The 22,261-nt window shown below is 39.3% G+C and overlaps 2 protein-coding genes and 1 long non-coding RNA gene across 4 annotated transcripts in view; 2 read left to right on the plus strand and 1 right to left on the minus strand.

Moving 5' to 3' along the window:
* unc5cb (unc-5 netrin receptor Cb) overlaps positions 1-22,261 on the minus strand; it is a gene marked incomplete in the record, with an annotated part of 206,583 nt that overhangs the window by 78,241 nt on the left and 106,081 nt on the right.
* Positions 6,334-7,295, plus strand: LOC134071157 (uncharacterized). The gene is made up of 4 exons (XR_009937020.1): positions 6,334-6,455; positions 6,556-6,695; positions 6,831-6,928; positions 7,070-7,295. It is a non-coding gene; the product is annotated as an uncharacterized LOC134071157 (long non-coding RNA).
* Positions 8,400-14,299, plus strand: LOC134071158 (CD209 antigen-like). Of its 2 annotated transcripts, XR_009937021.1 has the most exons (5): positions 8,400-8,686; positions 8,912-9,154; positions 9,274-9,413; positions 9,593-9,687; positions 9,830-10,042. XR_009937021.1 is itself a non-coding variant. In XM_062527776.1 (4 exons), the coding sequence occupies exons 1-4, from the start codon at positions 13,034-13,036 to the stop codon at positions 14,137-14,139; spliced, it is 579 nt and encodes a 192-aa protein (XP_062383760.1). In that variant the 5' UTR covers positions 12,996-13,033; the 3' UTR covers positions 14,140-14,299. The 2 variants fall into 2 exon arrangements, 1 of the variants encoding a protein (XP_062383760.1); XM_062527776.1 differs by lacking the exons at positions 8,400-8,686; positions 8,912-9,154; positions 9,274-9,413; positions 9,593-9,687; positions 9,830-10,042 and adding exons at positions 12,996-13,232; positions 13,320-13,456; positions 13,751-13,845; positions 13,992-14,299.

Here is a 22,261-nt window from a genome sequence, read left to right on the forward strand (position 1 = left end):
ATCATGAAATGACTAAGAATTTATAAAATGTTGAGAAATAGTATGCCTCAGTGTACTGTAGTAACGCTCTGTTGCACTCTGTGTCTATCATCTCGTATTTCCAGTACAGAAAAGCGGCTGGCTCTGTTGGGTCACTGTGGCTTTGGGTGTGCTATGTGTTTCACTGGCAGTCCTGACCACCGGCCTGTGTGTCAAATACACCACAGAAAGAGACCAGTTGAAGATCGAGGGAGACCAGTTGAAGACTGAGAGAGACCAGTTAAAGACTGAAAGAGACCAGTTGAAGACTGACCATGACCTGTTACAGTTCAGATGGAGCAGCGTAACCCGGGAGAGAGACCAGCTTCTGAGAGAGAGGGACCGGCTACAGACCAAGAGCGCAGAACGGAGTGAGTGAGAAGAACTGATATTTTCTCCTGTTTTAGTACTCATTCATTGTTTATCAAATCAATTAAATAATTTATTTTGCAGTACAGTGTGTCACTGAAGTATGTCACACTGCAAATGTGCATATTACCTACAGAAGTATCATGTCCAAGTGGATGGAATTTTGATGAGTGTTATCTCATTGCGATTCGAAACCCTGTCTGAGGCAGTTCTGGTGACCATCGAGACTGAAGATGAACAAGTAATACTGAGAAAGATGGAGGCATGGTTTCAGATATGTACAGTATGTGCATGTGCATGTGTGCGTGTGCGTGTGTGTGTGTGTGTGTGTGTGTGTGTGTGTGTGTGTGTGTGTGTGTGTGTGTCTGTGTCTGTGTCTGTGTCTGTGTCTGTCTGTGTCTGTGTCTGTTTGTGTGTATGTGTGTCAGTAATACATTGTGTCTTGTGATCTTTACTTGATCTGACTTCATTGTCTGACTACCACAGGTGTACATTAATGGGCCAGGGAGTGGTTGGATTGTGGGTAAATTGTAAACCACTCTCCAGGTCAGTTCATCATCAGCAGTGATTGCAATATGGCTTCAACAACACTGTAGGACTATCAGTTAATTCACTTGACTATTAGCAGAAAGTGTTGCTGATGCAGCATTGACAATTCCTTTAAACTTCTATTTCAGGCCGGTGTTCTGGGGACCTGGACAGCCCAACAGTGACACAGAGAATTGTATTCTATCCAGCGCAAATGTGGAGATCCCCACTTCCAACTGGCATGACTATCCATGCAATAAAAAATGTCCCCCCATTTGTGAAAAATTAGCTAACTAATACAAGAAGCAATTACTGTCTCATATTCTACTGCATTGTATAATAAAGGTGAGATAATGAATGTTGATTTAAAATAAATGAATAGTTCTCTGTGTGCTGCATCATTACATAACATTTGTTAATTGTTGTTATCATTTAGGCAATTTGTGATGTTAGGCTATTGGATAAAGAGTTTGGATATTTTTTTAATTGCTCTTAAATGTAATATCCTGTATAAAGTATCATTATTTACATTACATGATCAAGCTATTGTGCATATGTGTGTGTCTGTGTGTCTGTGTGTGTGTGTGTGTGTGTGTGTGTGTGTGTGTGTGTGTGTGTGTGTGTGTGTGTGTATGTGTGTGGAGGGGAAGGGGTGAGAGAGAGAAAGAGAGAGAAAGAGAGAGAGAGAGAGAGAGAGAGACTGTGTGTGGGTGTGTGTGTGTGTGTGTGTGAGAGAGAGCATATAGGCATCTCACGTGAGCCACATTTGAAAAAACTGAACTGACGCTTCATCATCATTTTATGCATCACAGGAAAGGGAAGTATTAAAAAACACTCTGGTATACCACAAGGTAACTATTGAAACATGCAGCCCTATAACAAACATTTTCATATTAAGAGCTATTTCCTGTGTCTGTCGAGAAATATTATATCTGTGGCCCTTAGTATGCTACTCTGAGGTAAAATCAAGCAGAACTCAACACCATCTGCCATACCTTCAACTGGACCTCACTGTGGCAGGTCCCTCTTCAAAAACACATTAGACACCTTGACACAGTAGGTAACTTGATGAACAGTTTGTAGCCATGCTACACACTGCTGAGGATATAACGGACCACGAGTCTATTTATCATAACACTGACCAGGCTGACATCAAAAAACCAGTCTGCACAGATGAAGACATGGATGAATATGTTTACATGAAATCAATAAAGAGCCAACAAAGGCCTATTTCATCTGGAATGTCTGGTAAGTTAACTATCTTGAGTAAGTTGTGATGCAAAAATGTGCCATACTTCTGGATCCAACTGCTACCGGAGTAGTTGCTTGTTAAAGAAACTGCTTTTTCACGCTATTCAGAGCAGCTAATAAGAAAGTTCTCATTTGACTACTCACTTGCTCTCTCAACCTACAGTAACACAATCCCATTTTACGTGGAGGCCTGGATGTTGCCCTTGATCATATCATCTGGCTACACAGCTACACTTGTTACGCTGTTAGAGTTAAGAGATTGTTTTCACTAAAACTAAAATGGAGGTGATGGTGACCAAATTTACAGGTTGTAAAAACCGGCTGGCTGTGCAAGTTGGGTGAATTCGGGTAATCTGGGACATTGAGTAATGTGGGACACTACACTCACTTCGGCATGTTTAATGTTCCTGTTCTAGCAAAATGTAGTCATGTACAGTATGTCATGTGACTGAAATTGCATAACTTAATGGTAGTGATGCCACAGAAATGTTCGTAGCAAAGTTCAGTGACTTACAATATTGACTAGATTAATGTCAAGGATGTAAATTTGTCAAAAATAGAACAAGGTTCCTTATTGTTGTTGATGCATGTTAGTGATCTGCTCAAGAAACAATATATGCACCAATATTTTGAAAATCAGTTTTAATTGATTTTTAAGAACATTTATTGGGTGTCCCACTTATGTGTCCTACTTATGTGTTTGATAATATGTGGCAGCATGTTCTCGGACAGTCATTTCTGGTAAGTGCTAGGCTAGCTAGCTTTCCCCATTATAAATTAGCATGAAAAGTTAGCATCATAAAGTAAACATATTCCATTCAATTTGAATGTCCCATATTAGCAACCAACCTGTCCGATATATTTTAGTCTTTAGTCTTAAAAGGTGTGTAAGGTCTCCTGGGTATGATATTTATTCTTAGGGACTACAGAGAGGTAGGTATAGGTTGATCTCTAACTTTAGATATCGAAATTGGTGACAATGAAGTTACTGACAATTCACAGAATGTTGTGCAATTGTATGTTTCTGTTCTTTACAATATCTCTCTGCGCCTTTCATCTGGACTTTCCAGTACAGAAAAGTGGCTGGCCACGATGGGTCACTGTGGCCGTGGGTGTGCTGTGTGCTGCACTGCTGCTCCTGACCACTGACATGTGTGTGAGATGCACCTCCGAAAGAGATCAGCTAAAGACTGAAAGAGACCAGTTGAAGACTGAAAGAGACCAGTTAAGAGACCAATTGAAGACCGAAATAAAGACTCAAAGAGACCAGTTGAACACCGGAACACCAGTTATTAAACCAGGATAATGAACATCTCCTGAACAGCTACTCCACTCTGACCAGAGAGAGGGACCAGCATGAGTCATCAACAACCTGATGCAATTTTTTTTTGCATTTTTTCTAAATTGTCTGCAGCTCAGCCACAGTTACCCTGTAATAATTGGTTATATCCACTGCAAATATTAGAGAGAGAGATAATTTAATAAGTTAATACTACATTTGGAACATTTTGAAATAAAAACAAGCTATACATGTATTTTGTGTTATATGTATGTCTCAGTAGAGATCTTCATTAAAGTAAAGCTTTTTAGGATCATGGGCTTAAAGGGCAACTGTCCATCCTATTTTGAAACCTCTTTAAGTCCAAACATTCAGTGCAGTACTGAGTTGGTAGGCTAATACCAGCAGCAGCACAGAGTCAAACATCATGTCAAAGTGTTTGAAAAGTGTTTGATTTTTTTTTTCAAAATTAACTTTCCATGATATTCAAATTTTGAGATATACCTGCAATTCCGATGCAATGACAGTTTGCTTTGACTTCACAACGAGTTTGGCAAATTAACACACAAGCATAACCTACTTTGTGGCTGTGCAATTATCTGAACAATATTCTAAAGAGCACATCACAGTAGGAAAATCAATGAAGCTGTCTTATAAGGAACAGTACAGCTCAAAATAGTTCAACATAATGAAGAAGTCATATAAGGTGAAATAATTTCCAATACTAAGAACCAGGTTTCTGTTTCATGGCCAACAGGTTTATAAATATAATTTTGTGGTTTCACATGGGGCCTGTGCCACTGTCACACAAGTAAAAAAAATCAGCACCCACAATCTGTGGTGCACAAGCATGAAGTTGCATTGTTGCCCTGTGTGTACTGTACATGTGCCATTTTGTTATTAGATGTGGTTGTTCTGAATGGAAATATTTCTGCTGCAAACTGTGAGGAATTGGTCTGAGGGTTACACCTGTCAAGCTCTGATAGGAGCAGATCTGGTGACCATCAAGAGCCAAGAGGAACAAGTAAAAGGAACAAGAGAAACAAGAAGACCAACATTGGATGAGGAGACTGGCAATAGCATTAGCACGAGAGCCTGCAATAGCCATCAGATGCCAGCCACAAAACAAAGCTCTGGTAAATATGCTTCTTTCGGGATCTATGTGATCATACACAAAATTATTAGTTATGCATAATATGGGCATGTTGTATAGATAAATAATGGTTTTCAATAATTTATAGTTTAAAAAGTAAATCCCAATTTCAAAACAAGTTAGGACACTGTGCAACATGTGAATAAAAACAGAATGTGTTGATCTTCAAATCATGTAACCCTATATTTAATTGAGAATAGTTCAAAGAGAACATATCAACAGTTGAAGTGGAGAGATGTTAGTGTAATTTGGAAAATATGTTCATTTTGAATTTGATGGAAGCAATATGTCTCAAAAAAAGTTTGGACAGGGGCATGTTTACCATTGTGCTGCTTCACTTCTTCATTTAATAACATTCTGCTAATGTTTAACTGAGGAGACCCGTTTCTAGAGTTTTGAGAATGTCATGTTGCCCCATTCTTGCTCGATGCAGGATATTTTAGCACTGAACAGCCTGGGGCATTCTTAATCAAGTTTTTCTATTTCATGGGGCGCCCACTTTGACAGGTCTAGACTGCAGACAGGCCATATTAGTGCCTCTTCTATGGAGCCATGCTGTTGTAATATGTGCAGTATTCCTTTTGCCTTTGTTTTCCTGAAATATTCAAGGTCTTCCCTGAAAAAGAAGTCACCCGGATAGCAGTATATGTTGCTCAAAACCATATTATATTAGACTCTTAGTCTGGGAAAAAGCTGCAAAGCAAATAAAACGAGATCGGAGGACAGAATAGAACACAAATGATGGGTTCCTAATAATGCCTCAATAACTTAGTGTAGTGCTGCCGCGATTAATCGACATAATCGAACTAATCGATTATGAAAATTAGTCGATGCCATTTTTTTTAGTCGACTAATCGTTTTGCTATTGACCCCCTATTTATTTGTGGTCTCCCGTCTCTAACGGCTGTAATGTTATTCATTCTGTTATTAACTCTACAAAAGTAGGCTGATATTGATATGAGCATATCTATATCTATGGCTATATGTCATGTTTTGGCCCTTCAGTTGAGTTAAAAATAAAATGGACACAAAAAAATAACGAAAACTTGATTTTTTTTTAAAGAAAAATAGTCGTTTAGATTAGTCGACTAATCGAAAAATTAGTCGAAAGATTAATCGTTAGAAAATTAGTCGTTAGTGGCAGCACTAACTTAGTGGTTCCAAGAAGGTTCTGAGGGAACAGACCTTAGATCCTTGCGCACATTTCCATATTTGTTCTATGTATTTATTGTAAGGTAGGTACCACAAGTCATTTGTGCCCACAGCAATCAGACTGCACAATAACAGACCAAAAAAATCTGTTGCACTTTAGTTCTCTGCACATCCATGTAATTCCTTTTATTGCAGTTCTTTATCATTCATATCATTTTTACTATTCTATTTATTCTCTATTTATTATACAGCCCCTTTTATAATAATGTCTTTTGTGATGTTAGTCTGTAATGTTGTGTGTCTATTGTCTGTCTATTGTGTCACTTGTTTTGTACATTATATGTTTTGTTTGTTTTATATGTAGGAGATGTGTAATATCGACCACCTGAATTTCCCCCAGGGGATAATAAAGTTTACCTTACCTTACCTTACCTTACCTTATTGTGAATATCATTTTCTCATTGTGGTCTCTTAATAGTTGTTTCTGATTCTGTAAGTAATAACTGTCATCTCCCTTGTGCCCTTCAGCTACAGTACAGATGAGGAGGTGCTCTCAATGTGCTTCTGTGGCTCTGGGAGTGATGGGGGTTCTACTGCTGATCTTCATAACAGGACTGCGTATTAAATACACCATTGAAATAAGCCAGGAAAGAGATGAACTACTGCACAACTACAACAACACTCGTTATCATCCACAAAAAGATGGTTGGTGTTAGACCGGAACTTCCCTTTAACAAATCACATTTTTGCAGTGTAGTGTTTGAGTGAAATTTGTTGCACTGAAAATTGTGTACGTTTCCAACAGAGGTACCATGTCCCAGAGGATGGACATTTCATGACAAATGTTATCTCATCTCGTCTATTTCGAAAAATTGGTCTGAGGCTAGACAAGTCTGCCAAGCCATGGGAGCAGATCTGGTGACCATCGAGAGTGAGGAAGAACAAGTAATATAGCAAAAGAGCCGTGGTATACGTATGTGTGTGTGTGTGTGTGTGCATGCAAGTGTATGTTTGTGTGTGTATCAGTAATACATTTCACTGATCTTCACTGGACCTGATTATTTTGTCTGACTACCACAGGTTTATATCAATTCACTGGTGACTAGATGGGGTTGGATTGGACTACACAGATGTGGCATGAGCTGGTCGTGGGTGAATGGTAGACCACTCTCCACAGGGTCAGTTCGATATTCACCAGCAATGGTTATAATATGGCTGATACAATATGGCAGATAATGCACTTGACTAACAGCATACTGTACATATTTTATTGAAGCTGCATTTCTTGCATTCAAGATGTCTTTCAATTTTAATTTCAGGCCTGTGTTCTGGGAACCCGGACAGCCCATCAGCAAAACGAAGCACTGTGCTATAACAAGCCCAAATGTGGAGAACCCCACCTCCAGCTGGCATGACTATCTATGCTCCTCTACCTTTTACCCCATTTGTGAAAAATCAGCTAACTAATTCGGCTAATTCAAGAAGAAATTGCTGTCCCATATTGACAAGATAATGAATGTTGATTTAAAAGAAATTAAAAGTCATCTGTGCACTAAATCATTACATAACATGTTTTATTGTTTAGGCACTGGCTATGGATCTTTTGTTACTGCTTTAAGACGCAGTCAGGGATTTTATGTGATTTCAAGCTTATAAAATGTTTTGCAACATTCAGCAATCATCTCATCACGACGTAAAACGTATCCCCCAACAACCTGCGTGGATTTTCTCTGGGAATACTGAAGGGAGGGTTGAGCTAGTTTCCGGCATTTTTCGTTCGGTCTTTGGTTAAAATATAACATACATTTTTTTTTTTTTTTTTTTGCAGAAAGCATCTTCTAATACATTTAAATGTCAACATAAGCACAAACAAATGCTACTTCCTGTGAAATCCCTGATTGCACCTTGAAGATGTTTTGTTATGTTGTGACACGCGTGATACTAATAAGCCCAGAACTACACACTACATACAGTAATTCCATTGCACTCTCATCATATGGTTGTGTTTGTAAAAGTAATTATGGTGTCTGGTGTTTGTAAAAAGTAATTATGTTGTCTGGTGTTTGTAAAAGTAGTATGCATTGAGGCCTCCTTTTGCAATGCAGCTTGAACGTAAGTAAATTAAGTAAGCTACTGTTTAGCCATATTTTATTTAAAAACTATAGCATCATCCCCTCTCGTCACTGACTGGTCCTACTTTTCTGGGGTCTGATGGAAAAGGTGGGTCAGGCTATCAGGCTATCACTCACAGTTATTACGTAATCGTTAAGGTCAAGATCCAATAAGATCCAATCCAGTATGTGTGTGCGTGTGCGTGTGTGTGTGTACGGGGAAGGTATCTGGTGTGTCAATAAGCAGCATTAAAAGAAGATGTCTGCATGCTTAAACAACTAATGTTCATCATCTTTGGGTGCCATGATGCAGGGCTGTACAGTGCTACAAATACGTAGCACATGCTACAAATAAAATCAGTCTGTACTATGTGCTATTTACCAGTTTAGCTCTTGTAGCACCTTATTCAAAATGTGTAGGCTATACCAATGCTACAGATTTTGTGTACTACAAAACTACGAACCCTATGTAGCACCAGTGCTATGAGCAAAACAAGTTAACGTACAGCCCTGCCAGGGTGGAAAGGAGAACCGAAGACCATCTCAGACACCCTGGGCAGTGTTTTGATTATCAGTGTTGATCACACTCACCACACAAACCACAGCCATGCACACACACACTTCCCATTTGTGAGTGAGCTCTGAAGATACCTTAGTAATGCTACAAACAGCTGAGACACAGGATGGATGGAGAAACTGTTTATGATGATGTTGTTATGGATGCTGAGACTTCCAAACCAGACAGCACAGATGAGGGGACGTATGAATATGTCAACATGAGATCCTGCGGGAGCCCAGAAAAGTCTATTACATCCAGGACGTTTGGTAACTATCTTGATTAAATACTACTACAATTGTGCATGCCGTGCTATTGTTTCAGGAGTTTATCCGAATAGCTTTACCATTGACATGATCTCATAAGATACATACCATAAAAATGCACACAGTACATTATATATTACATGTGAGATTACGTATGCAAAGTTGATATTGTATCTGTACGTTGTAATACCTTTCTGTTACTCTGTGTTTGTCGTCTGGACTTTGAAGTACAGGAAAACAACTGTTCCCTATGGGTCATTGTGGGTGTGCTATGTGTTTTACTGTTGCTACTGACCACTGGCCTGTGTGTCAAATACATCTTTGAGAGAGACCAGTTAAAGGCTGAAAGAGACCAGTTAAAGGCTGAAAGAGACCAGTTAAAGGCTGAAAGAGACCAGTTGAGGACTGACCGGGACCTGTTGCAGTTCAGATGGAGCAATGTAACCCAGGAGAGAGACCAGCTTCTGAGCAGTAATGTTTTCTGCTGTTTTAATGCTCCTTAATTATTTAACAAATCAATTAAATTATTACTTTTGCAATATAGTGTTTCAATAGAATATATTGCACTGCAAACTGTATATTGCCTACAGAGGTACCATGCCCCAGAGGATGGAATTTCTACGGAAAGTGTTATCTCCTCTCGTCTATTCCGAAACCCTGGTCTAAGGCTAGACAAGTCTGCCAAGCCATGGGAGCAGATCTGGTGACCATCGAGAGTAAAGAGGAACAAGTAATACTGAGAAAGATGGAGGCGTGGTTGTGGCGAGTGTGCATGAGTGTGTGTGTGTGTGTGTGTGTGTGTGTGTGTGTGTGTGTGTGTGTGTGTGTGAGAGAGAGAGAGAGAAGGAGAGTAATACTATGTCTGATTTTTTTTGTATTGGACCTGACTTAATTCTCTGACTTCTACAGGTGTACATTAATGGGCTGGGAAGATGGGGTTGGATTGGTCTACAAAGACATGGGATGAGCTGGACCTGGGTGAATGGTAGACCACTCTCCACAGGGTCAGTTAGATATTCATCAGCAATGGTTATAATATGGCTTCAACAACACTGCAGGACTATCAGTTAATGCACTTGACTGACAGCCAAAACATTTTACCGATGCAGCATTGAAAATTCCTTTCAATTTCAATTTCAATTTCAGGCCTGTATTCTGGGGACCTGGACGGCCCAACAGCAACCCACAGCCCTGTGTTATAAGCACCCCAGATGTGCAATACCCCACCTCCAACTGGCTTGACTATCCATGTGGCCATGAGTATTGCCCCATTTGTGAGAAGTCAGCTACCTAATTGAGGAGGAAATGACCATCCCATATTCTAAGGCAAGATAAAGATGTTGATTTAAAAGAAATGAATAACCCTCTGTATACAAAATCATTACATTATATATATATATATATATATATATATATATATATATATATATATATATATATAATTATTATTTTATTTGTTTCTCATTATCATTTAGCCACTGACTATGGCACACACAATTACCATAATTATATCATCTGTTATTGTTTATTAACAGAAACTGTTTATGTTGTGACATACGTGATACTCATTCTTGTGAGACAAGAACTGTACTATTTAATTTCATTGCATTTTCATCCTCTGGTTGTTTTGTGCTTGTAAAAGTAGCTATGCTGTCTGGTGTTTGTAAAAGTAGCTATGTTGTCTAGTGTTTGTAAAAGTAGTTACAGTATGTTGTGGTATTTGTAAAAGTAACTATGCTATCTAGTGTTTGTAAAAGTAGTATGCATTGTTACCCTGAGGCCTGCTTTTACATTGTAGCCTGAATGTAATTCCTACTACCATTTAGCATTGCCACTTTCAAATTCAAAGCTATAGCATCCTCTCCTCTTGTCGCTGATTGGCCCTATCTTTCTAGGGTCTGTTGGAAACGTTATCTTGTTCCAGAAGAGTACAGTACCTCCCTGAAAAGATATAGGTGGATGTGGACATGCTTCTGCACTTGTGTCACACAACAAACTTTATCTTCTGCTATTGCTTATCAGGAAAAAAAAATGTCTTATAACTATGGCACTTACAGCTTGTGTTTGTAAATGTACTGTAGTTAAGTTGTCTGGTGTTCGTAAAAGTAGTTATGTCGTCTTGTGTTTGCAAAAGTAGTATGCATTTGTTAAGTCCTCCTTTTCTAATAGCTTGAATGTAAGTCCTCATTTGCAAGCTGCTTTGGATAAAAGTGTCAGCTAAATTAATAAATGTGTGTGACTGAGTGTGTGTGTGCGCTTCTACTGTAGGTTGAGCGTGCTTAGTAGAAATCACTTTCACCACCTTCCGTCAATAATTGTGGCACAGTAGTCACATGAACATATTATTACTGCATCAGTGTGTATGTGTATCCGGTGTGTGTGTGTGTGTGTGTGTGTGTGTGTGTGTGTGTGTGTGTGTGTGTGTGTGTGTGTGTGTGTGCATGCATATCCGGTGTGTAATGAGTCGCATTAAAAGAAGAGAACTGCAACTGACACTTCATCATCGTTGTGTGTTTCAAAGGAAAGGGAAACAACAAAAAACTCTGGTATACCACAAGGTACACCTTGAGACAGACATTTTCATGTCAAGAGCTCTTTCCTGTGTCTGTATGCAAGAAATGTCTTATATGTGTCCCTTAGTATGCTACTCTGAAGTTAACTCAAGCAGTGAGGTTAAATAGAACTCGACATAATCTGCTATACCTTCAATTGGACCTCACTGTAGCAGGTTCCTCTTAAAGACTTTTTAGTCACGTTGACACAGCAGATCTATCTTACTACTGACATGGCTAACATCATGATAACATCACCAACCTGATCAGATGAAGATATGAATGAATTTGTTTACACAAGACCCTAAAGAGCCAACAAAAGCCTATTTCATCCACAATGTCTGGTAAGTTAATCTTAAAAACTGAAAAAGTGCCAGCACACTGTTGCTGCTGCTCCCGAAGTGATTTAATGACACAACGTTTCGACCAAGTATGGTCTTCGTCAGGTGACGTTTATCAGTTCCAAAGCTATTTTGTTTCATAATTCGGTTGTTAAGATGAATTACTTCCCCATTTCACAATATGTGATGTCACAGTCACTTCAGATATAGTTTGTGTTATACACTAAAGTTTAAATTGAATCTGTAACATAGTCAAAAGCTAGGCTAACGGTTAAAAATATTATGATAAATAACATTTTATAGAATGCAATTGTTATTTGCAAAGAATTGTAATTTTGTTGTTGATTCAATGGGATGACGAACAGTTCATTAACGTTTCTGAGACTTGTGCTTTTCTACTTCCACTATCCAATGGCTTGAACACTAGCTGGCACGTTGAAATATGCTCCTAAAACAAAATCTTACAAACAACATCAACAACCCAGACCTCTAACTACTGCAACGTGATGAAGATGTCATGTAAGACACAGAAGCAGTACAATCATTTTCTATGCTTCAACTAGGATAGAAAATTCAGTCGGACAAAGGTTTCATCTTGTGGTTCCAAATGGGGCCTGTCACATGACACAAGTACAAAAAAAAAAAAAAAAAAAACAGCACCCACTTTCTGTGGTGCACATGCACGCAAATATGCACAAGGAGCAGATCTGGTGACCATCAAAAGCAACGACGAACAAGTAAGAGGAACAAGAGAAGAGAAGAAGAGCAAATCTGAGTGAGTGAGAAGTGGAGGTTGATGTGGTCAGACTCAATTATTACTTATTACGTATGGATAATATGGGCTGTCATTTAGACAAAACTGGTTTCCAGCACAGTTTACAATAACTTACCGTTTAAAAAGTACAACCCTATTACAAAAAGTGGATTATTTTGATGCAATGCCGGTCTCTGTGCTCGTGTTAGCCTGCTAACTCAGTACTGCAGCAATTGACTTAAAGGGGCCTCAAAATATGGTGGACAGTTGTCATTTAAGTCTATAGTCCTACAAAGACAAATGAAATGAAGATCTTCACTGAAAAAAATGTTGCAATTATTATTAATTTCATCAAATTCTTAATTCTTAATAAAAGCTGCATAGCAAATCAAAAGAAATCGGAGGACAAAATACGTCACAAATGATGGGTTCTTCTCAATCATGCCTCAATAACTTAGTGGTTCCAAGAAGGTTCTAGGAATGATAACGTTAATGCTTGTGTACATTTCCATATTTGCTCTATGTATTTTGTATGTATTGAATGTATGTATGTAATTGCTCTATATGTATATTTTCCCATTGTGGTAACTGTCATAATAGTTGTTTCTGATTCTGTAAGTAATAATTGTCATCTGCCTTGTGCCCTTCAGCTACAGTACAGATGAGGAGGTGTTCTCGAGGTGCTTCTGTGGGTCTGGGAGTGATGGGGGTTCTACTGGTGATCTTCCTCACAGGACTGCGTATTAAATACACCATTGAAATAACCCAGGAAAGAGATGAACTACTGAGCAATTACAGCACTTTAATGCAAGAGAAAGAGGAGTTACTCATCAAATACACAATCTCAACCTCGGAGAACAATGACACGGCCTTAACTAAATCCAATGATCAGTTCCTGAGCAGTAAGTCAAATTTTGCTTTAAATTATTTGTGCAGTATACTGTTTCAATGAAATATATTGCACTGAAAACTGTGTGTATTTCCAACAGAGATATGCTCCAAAGGTTTGAATTTCCATGGCAAGAGTTATCTCATCTCGTCTATTCCGAAACCTTGGTCTGAGGCTAGACAAGTCTGCCAAGCCATGGGAGCAGATCTGGTGACCATCGAGAGTGAAGAGGAACAAGTAATACTGAGAAAGATGGAGGCGTGGTTACGTGTGTGTGTGTGTGTGTGTGTGTGTGTGTGTGTGTGTGTGTGTGTGTGTGTGTGTGTGTGTGTGTGTGTGTGTGTGTGTGTGAGTGAGTGAGTGAGTGAGTGTGTGAGTGAGTGAGTGAGTGAGTGAGTGAGTGAGTGAGTGAGTGAGTGAGTGAGTGAGTGAGTGAGTGAGTGAGTGAGTGAGAGAGAGAGAGAGAGACAGAGAGAGAGAGATATGTGTCTGATCTTTACTTGACCTGACTTTCCTGTTTGACTACTACAGGTGTACATTAATGGGCTGGGGAGATGGGGTTGGATTGGTCTACAGAGACATGGGATGAGCTGGACCTGGGTGAATGGTAGACCACTCTCCACAGGGTCAGTTCATCAGCAATGATTATTATTCATCAGCATTGGTTCTAATATGGCTTCAACAACACTGTAAGACTATCAGTTAATGCACTTGACTAATAGCTCAAAGTGTTGCTGATGCTGCATTGAATTCAATTCAATTGCTATTTCAGGGCCGCATTCTGGGCAACTGGACAGCCCAACAGCAACACAGAGAACTGCACTCTGTTCCTCCCAGAACCAGAGTACCCCACAACCACCTGGCATGACTATCCATGCTCCTCTGCGTTCTACCCCTTCTGTGAAATATCAGCTAACTAATTCAGGAAGAAGTTACTGTCCCACATTCTACTGTATAATAAAGATGAGATAATGAATGTTGATTAAAAATAAATGAATAGCCCCTACTCTGTGTACTACATAATTACATAATATTTGCTTTTGTTTAGGCACTGGCTATGACACAAAATAAAAGAAAAGCACTCAGACAGCGCAGACCTCTGCCTGTGTTGTTCTTCCTTGTTTGTCATACATTTGAACCTAAACTATTCAGATCGCCACCACGTGGCCAAACCATGCCATTACACCGCCAAGTGAAAAACATAACTGCCTCCTGAATCCAGACAGTGATATGGATCACTTTAATCGTTTCTTCCTTGGGTCATTTCAGACCTTCCCTGAAAATTTCATCGAAATCCATCCATTTTTGAGTTAGATAGATAGATAGATAGACACTTATAGATAGTTATCTTGCTAACAAACAAACAAACAAACAGACAAACCCCAATGAAAACACAACCTCCTCGGCGGATGCCAGCCACCCCACGTCTAACACCATACCGTATGTAGCAAAGGAAGGGAGCAGTGACCCCTCCTGGCCTCGGATCCAGGTCTCTGGGATACTAAACCTGCTGCTTGACCACAAAGCCAAGAGAGAGCCAGGCTAATTGGTGTGGAAGTCAGAGTATACTGTATACTCTGACTCATACTCAACACTCATACTTATACTCAAAACGTGGTGACGGCACTCCATCACATCACAGTGTCATTGTGAAAGGGGAATAGGAAAGCCCACATAAGCAGACTACCGGGCAATGAACCTGAGATTCTGAAACATTTATCTCAATTGTAAGCAAACCCTTCACTCAATAGTTATTTCAAGCTCATTTTTTGGTAATGGTGTCATGCCCTTAGTATGTTCCTCTTATTAATCACAACAGAACTGAAGACCATATCAGACACCTCGGCAGCTTCCTCTTGCTGTTGCTATGTTTAGCTAGAGATTGGCATGGGGTACTTTCCATAAGATCATCTCTCAATGCAAATCAAACCAGCTATTAGGTAAACTGAAATAAAGCCATGCCAATCTCTAGGTTTAGAGAAGGGTATGTGATGATGTGGGGCTATTTTTCATTTCAAAGGCCAAGGGAACTTTATCAGGATGCATAGTCTCCTGGACTCATGAAATAACTTGCCTTTAAAAATAAAAATCTGCCTCTATTGGAATTTAACATAGGGGTGTGTATACTAATGCCCCCTGAATTTTAAGGAAGAACTTTTATTTATTTATGATTCATAATGATATGTTACATATGTATTCATTCACAAAAAAAAAATGTCCTTTTTTTTATTAAGGCATTAAGATAATTTTCCAAAAGATGTTTTTTTATATTCCTCTTTTTGGTCAGCATGGGTTCATAAACTTATTAGCACAACTGTGTGCATGTGCATCACATTATAAGTACAAGTGTGTGCATGATGTGTAACCATGGTTTCACTTTCTTTGCATGTGCAATGAGAAAGTGAGAGAGATATCACGTGGGAGCACAAGATGATATTTATACACCTGTAAGACATAAAACAAAAGTGTGATTCTCAGTATACTGCAGATACGTGTCTTTATGACTTATTATGGGCTTATTATGGCTACTTCATCGCTCATCTGAGGTTAATTACATCAAATGGGTAACAGAAGTGAGGTGAGTGGCTACAAATAATGGAAATATGGCCGCTACAAATGTTACCACATCTCTAACTTTGAGAAACTGGTATGCAGCTAGAGAAGCCTGTCACGGAGATGATCTGGTGAGCAACAAGAGCAAACAGCAATAAGTGAGAGTGAGCGAGATGTACAGTACAGTAGGAGGAGGTATATAGACACAATATGTATCACCACACAACTTTTAAGTCGCTAAAATGGAAGAGGAGACATCAAGCTACACCAACACAAGCCTGCAAATGCCAGCCACAAAACACAGTTCTGGTAAATAAACTCCATTACAGATCAATGTAATCTACTCTATCATACTCTGCTTGGAAAATATTAAATGGTCTGTGAATGAGGCCAGTGTGGTACTTTAAGTATAAATGAATTCTAAGAAAAGGAAAGGATTTATGGAGATGTGATAGTTGGAAATATGCATAACTTTTATTCAATAGTTAATGGTTTATGATCATGAATAATGAATAATAATTATTTTGCTAAATAAAATTTAATTTAATTCTGATAACTCTGAACAATGATAATTGAACTGACAAAGAATGATAATTGAACTGACAAAGAATGATGATGAACTCAACACTGATAACTGAACTGATAATTGATGATATATCAGTTACAAAATAAAAGGTGAATCCCAGAAAGGGCAGAAAGGGATACTATACTTTTGCTTGCACCAGTTTTTGATTGCTTCAGTCCAAATTCAAGCAATTCAGTCCAAGTTCAATAACTGTGGCACCAGAAAGACTCTAGTTGTATCCATGCCAGCAAGAACAAGAACAGAAATTAGACAGAACAGCCATGCGTAATACTTATATCGTAATCTGCACAATATTTAGTGGTAATATCTAACAACAATTGCTTGTTTTTCCTAACTGTTGTCGTTCTTGCCCTTCATCTGCAGTACAGATGGGCAGGTGCTCTCGATGTGCTTCTGTGGGTCTGGGAGTGATGGGGGTTCTACTGCTGATCTTCATCACAGGACTGCATATTAAATACACCATTGAAATAACCCAGGAAAGAGATGAACTACTGAGCAATTACAACACCTTAACCCATGAAAGAGATGAACTACTGAATAATTATAGTAACTCAATTCAGGAAAGGAAGTTACTGAACAACAATTACACCGCTTTAATCCAGGAAAGAGACCTGTTACTGAGCAATTACACTGCCTTAATCCAAGACAGAAATGAGTTACTAAGAAGTAAGTCTAGCCTGCCCACAGGGAGGCAACAGTGACTGGCCATTGCAAAACAAGATCTTGAGTGAGAACTGATTGCTAGTTGACAGTTTGCAGAATTTTTGAAAAATAAAAGTAAATTTTAATTGAATAGATGTAACTTTATTAGTATTTTAGTAGAAATATATTAATGAAAGATTATGAAAACAAAGACTATTCTTAATTCTAATGTGTAGTGTATGTATGTTTGTACAGTACAGTATGTATGTATGTATGTATGTATGTACTGTATGTATCTATCTATCCATCTATCTATCTATCTATCTATCTATCTATCTATCTACAGTATCTATCTATCAATATCTACAGTATATTTATAATATCTATCTCTAATTGTATAAAGGTGCCAGGCATCATACACTCATTCATTTAGATGGAAAACAAATAAATAAATAAACTACAAATTCTACCTTACCTACAGATTCCACATGTTCAACAGGATGGAAGTTTAACTGCAAGTGTTACTATGTCCTTAAACCACACACCTGGCCTGACGCTAGAAAAGCCTGCCAAACCATTGGAGCAGATCTGGTGACCATTGAGAGTGAGGAGGAGCAAGTAAGCCAGATAGGGACGGAGGGGACAGCATATGTGTGTTTTCATGATGGGTACCTGGGAGTGAAGTTTATTGGTCATGACTGCGGTGTGTGGTCTGACTTATTACACCACAGGTCTTCATTAATGGGCTGAAGAAATGGAGCTGGATTGGACTACAAAGACATGAGAAGAGCTGGATGTGGGTGAATGGTAGACCACTCTCCAGAGGGTTAGTTATCAGCTTTGGTTACTACATGTAGGTGACTGGTGCTCACAGAGGGGACACACCAGGCACACAACTGAACCATTCCATTTGTGGAGCGTAAGCTGTAAATAGCTTTCGCTATGCAAATGTAAATGCAAATTCATTATATATCTCACATCATCATATACTGTACAATCTCATCTCATCATATACAAGTAATCTCAATCTCATCATATACAATGGTCATTATGACACAACCAGTCCTCTAAAACAGTTGGAGTGATGTATAGCCCAACGGTCAGGTGAAAACTAGTACAAGTTTCCCCTTTCTCAAGTACTAATAGCCTACAAGGATTAACCAATATACTGTAGAGTACGTCTGACTCTATACCAGTAGAGTCAGACGTTTTAACTTGTTTTCCTTGCACTGACTTTTTTGTTTCTGTATACTGTTTTGATTAATATTTTTTGTATTTTAGGCCAGAGTTCTGGGCACATGGACTACCCAAAACAGAAAATTGTGTCATGTTCCGCCCACATGCCAAAAATTCCACCTCCAACTGGCATGACTATCCATGTAACTCTGTCACATTTTACACCATTTGTGAAAAATCAGCTAATTTCTAAGATGTGCGTTATAAGATGGTCAGACAAAGATGAAAAGTTAAAATATGCACTATTTGACTCTTCACTTATCATACAGTATGTTTGCATTTTTGTTTTACATTTAGCCACATCATATGGATCCTACATCAATGTGTCAGTGAAAGATGTAATCTTTATGGCTCTATATCCAGTGACATACAGTATGTTTTAAATCATAATAAACATCAATAATATGCCTTGTGATTTGATCAATCATGTTGACAGTGTAACAGTATAGCATAGGATGATATAATACGTGGAAGTACTGTATTTCTAAATAGTTCAGTATGTGATGTAGGCTCAAAGACGGAAAAGAGATAATGAGACAGTGAATGTGACCGTGAGTCTTCTCAGTTAGGTCAGGTGCAAAGTCAAAGCTGAAATATGTGACTATATGGAGACCCTAACCTAACCCACTGTTTCTCATGCATCATGACAACCACAAGGGTACAGACATGTCATGTGCAGACCTGTACCGTGACACGCAAAACAAAAACGCTGTCACTCAGCGGTGACAAGACCTCTAGCCTGCAGCAGCTGGGTTAACTACTATACAGCTCTATCAGGAGAGTGCCTCTGATGTTAACTACTGTATAGCTAACAGGAAAAACAAAACTAACCACACAAAAAAACATTTCTCTAACACACCTACATATGAAACTATGTCATGTAATTCCTGGCTATTCATAGAGATGTGGTGTTATGTTTTAGACATAAGACACACACAGTACTGCTGATCATTGTGATGAGCTTTGAGACACAATGGAGGGTTTAGCAGAAGAGCAAAGTGATGAAGAGAGTTCGATTGAAGATGGCAGTCATATCGTGATGGACATCCCCGATGCGGATCCCCCCTCGAAAGAGGTCGAAATAGACGAAGACGGAAATGATTATATTCTTATGAAACCCTGCACAGACTTCCAAAAGGCCAATCAAGGTAGTTCGATTCAGAGATTCAAACAAAAATGCACACATGGTTGTCAGTTAATGCTTGAAGCTGGCCATGTTATTTATGTTCTGAAAATGGTGTGATTTCTTACACTATAATCTGTAGATGAAGTGTTGTATCCAGTGCTACAATGGTCTGATAGCAAGAGCTAGTGTTGCCTGGGGACTAAATCTTCAAATCAGATGTACCGTGCTTTACAAATAACCAAAACCTATTACTGTACATGAACATGTCTTTTTTAATTGATTTTCACTTAATATAATATCCCATAAAGACCATCCATTCTGAACTTGAGACAACTTGAGCGTGAACTCTCGTATTGCTTGTTTTACTGTATCATTCTCAGTGCATATTGTATATGTGTGCCGGTCTGTCTCTAAGGTGCAGTGAGAGACACCAGGTGTTGCCGGTGTCCATCTGTGGGGCTAGTGGTGCTGTGTGGGCTTCTGCTGGCCTCTACCATAGTACTGGGTGTCCAGTACCTCCTGGGAAAGATATCTGCCATGCAGGAGAAAAGTAGTTTCTTAAAAAAATAAATAAATAAATAAATAAATATCTAAATATTTGAAGCATTATAAGCATTCTCCTTAATTACTGTCAATTACAGTACCGGCAGAGTCCCAGTGTCCCACTAGTTGGAGGTATTTCCAGTGCAAGTGCTACCGTGTCTCCTGTGCTGAGAAAAGCTGGGCGGAGGCTAGAGAGGACTGCAAAGCAGCGGGGGCCGACCTGGTGATCATCAAAAGCCAGGAAGTACAAGTGAGGGAGACTCTGTGTGTGTGTGTGTGTGTGTGTGTGTGTGTGTGTGTGTGTGTGTGTGTGTGTGTGTGTGTGTGTGTGTGTGTGTGTGTGTGTGTGTGTGTGTGTGTGTGTGTGTGTGTGTGTGTGTGTCTGTCTGTCTGTCTGTCTGTCTGTCTGTCTGTCTGTCTGTCTGTCTGAATGAGAGAGAGAGGAAGAGAGAGGAGGGTGTGTGTGTGTGTGTGTGTGTGTGTGTGTGTGTGTGTGTGTGTGTGTGTGTGCGTGTGTGTGATTAACACATACTGTATGTCTGATATGTTTAGTTGTGTGATCTGACCTATGTCACAGGAATTCATTGCAGGGCTGAGGACAACTGGATGGATTGGGCTACAGGGAAATGGGACCGGCTGGATGTGGGTGGACAACAGTCCACTCAACACCACAGAGTAAGAAAGACTCTCATCTGATATATACGTTTCCATTCAGCTGAAACACCACCAGTCCAGTTACAAATACCCTTTCAGTTGTCAAGTGATGAATGAAACCATCATGATTGAAAAGCAGCAAGTACCAAAAAGAATACTGAAGGGCCAGTGCTCACAGAATGGACAAGGGGTAGTGAGCAGAGATATGTAGAATTTGAAATACATATCCTTATGTTTGATATTGCAATGGCTCATAAGAGCACTGAGTGTCTATTAGTTACTCTCCCTCTGAAGACTTTATATTTCCATTCACTAGGATCTGAGTCAATCATAGATTTGTCTAATAAATGAGTCACTTGTGGTTCTATTCTAGATACTGGAGCCCAGGGCAGCCCAGCAACCAAACACAGAGCTGTGTAATGTCTAGACCAGATCAGCCCTGGCAAGACAATCCATGTGAATACAGCTCGCTCTCCTTTTGTGAAAAATCATGTGACTGATTGTAGACAAGGGGGATACTGCCCCACGCTTTGCAATGTAATGACCTGAGAATGTTAAAACAATTGTTTGTAATGTGTTTTAAATAGCAATAGTTAAAATGTGTTGTGACTGTTTTCATGACAGTATCCCAGTATGTAAACATGTATGCATCCTGTTATGCAACAAAGATGTATAGACTGGTAGACTGAAGGTTTAAGGCAATTGTAAAATCCAGATGTTAAGCCAACAGACCGAGTGAGCATCAGGAACTACACCACACACACACACACACACACACACACACACACACACACACACACACACACACACACACACACACACACACACACACACATACACACATACACACATACACACACACACACACACACACACACACACACACACACACACACACACACACACACACACACACGGTCCAGGGAATGCCAAAGTTTAACTGAGAAGGAGACTGCAGACACCAATAGGACCTTTAGGTCTGGACAGGAAGAGAGCTGCTTCACAATTGGAACACTTACAGCAGAAACAGCATGTTGCTAGTCTAATATAAAATGGTATGTCATAACTCATTTGGCATAACAATACAATTCAACTGTGTGCACATGTTTGCGTATTAGCATCACATAAAGAGTGTGCAAGTGTGTGCTGTCAAGTGGTTTCATTTCCCTTGCATGTGTGTGACATTAATAGACCTGACTACCATCTAAACACTTCCACCAGCCAGATCCCCTTTGGTGATTTCCTTTTGATATGCTCCACAAACACAGGTAGCCCAGGTGGTGCCTGATGACTATAACAAGTGATTCTCTGCAGTGCCTCTGTTAGAAAATAATGGCAGAAGATGCCATTGATGTGACCCCATACACTCTCAATGGTGACCATCACACTCTCAACAGGGAGTCTGACTTGAAAGGATTTAATGGGAAGTGAGTAAGGGAAGTCAGGGCAGTAACTTATGTGTTGGTGGTGAATTAGAAGGAGATTAAAGGCTTTCCAGTGGTGTGGCAATTGGAAACCTGCATAGCTTTCTGCATCTCATAGCTTTCCCACTCAGAAAATAAAAGTTGAAAATTCATGTCTAAAAACAATGTCCTTGTACTGTAGTTGCCAGGTAAAAAGGTATACACTTTAAGTATGTGTTTAAATGAGGGTAACAATATGACTGTATTTGGGGGTATGCAAGTCAGTTAAGTAAATGTGT

The sequence above is a fragment of the Sardina pilchardus genome, chromosome 23 (genome assembly GCF_963854185.1).
Source record: "Sardina pilchardus chromosome 23, fSarPil1.1, whole genome shotgun sequence".
NCBI lineage: Eukaryota > Metazoa > Chordata > Actinopteri > Clupeiformes > Clupeidae > Sardina > Sardina pilchardus.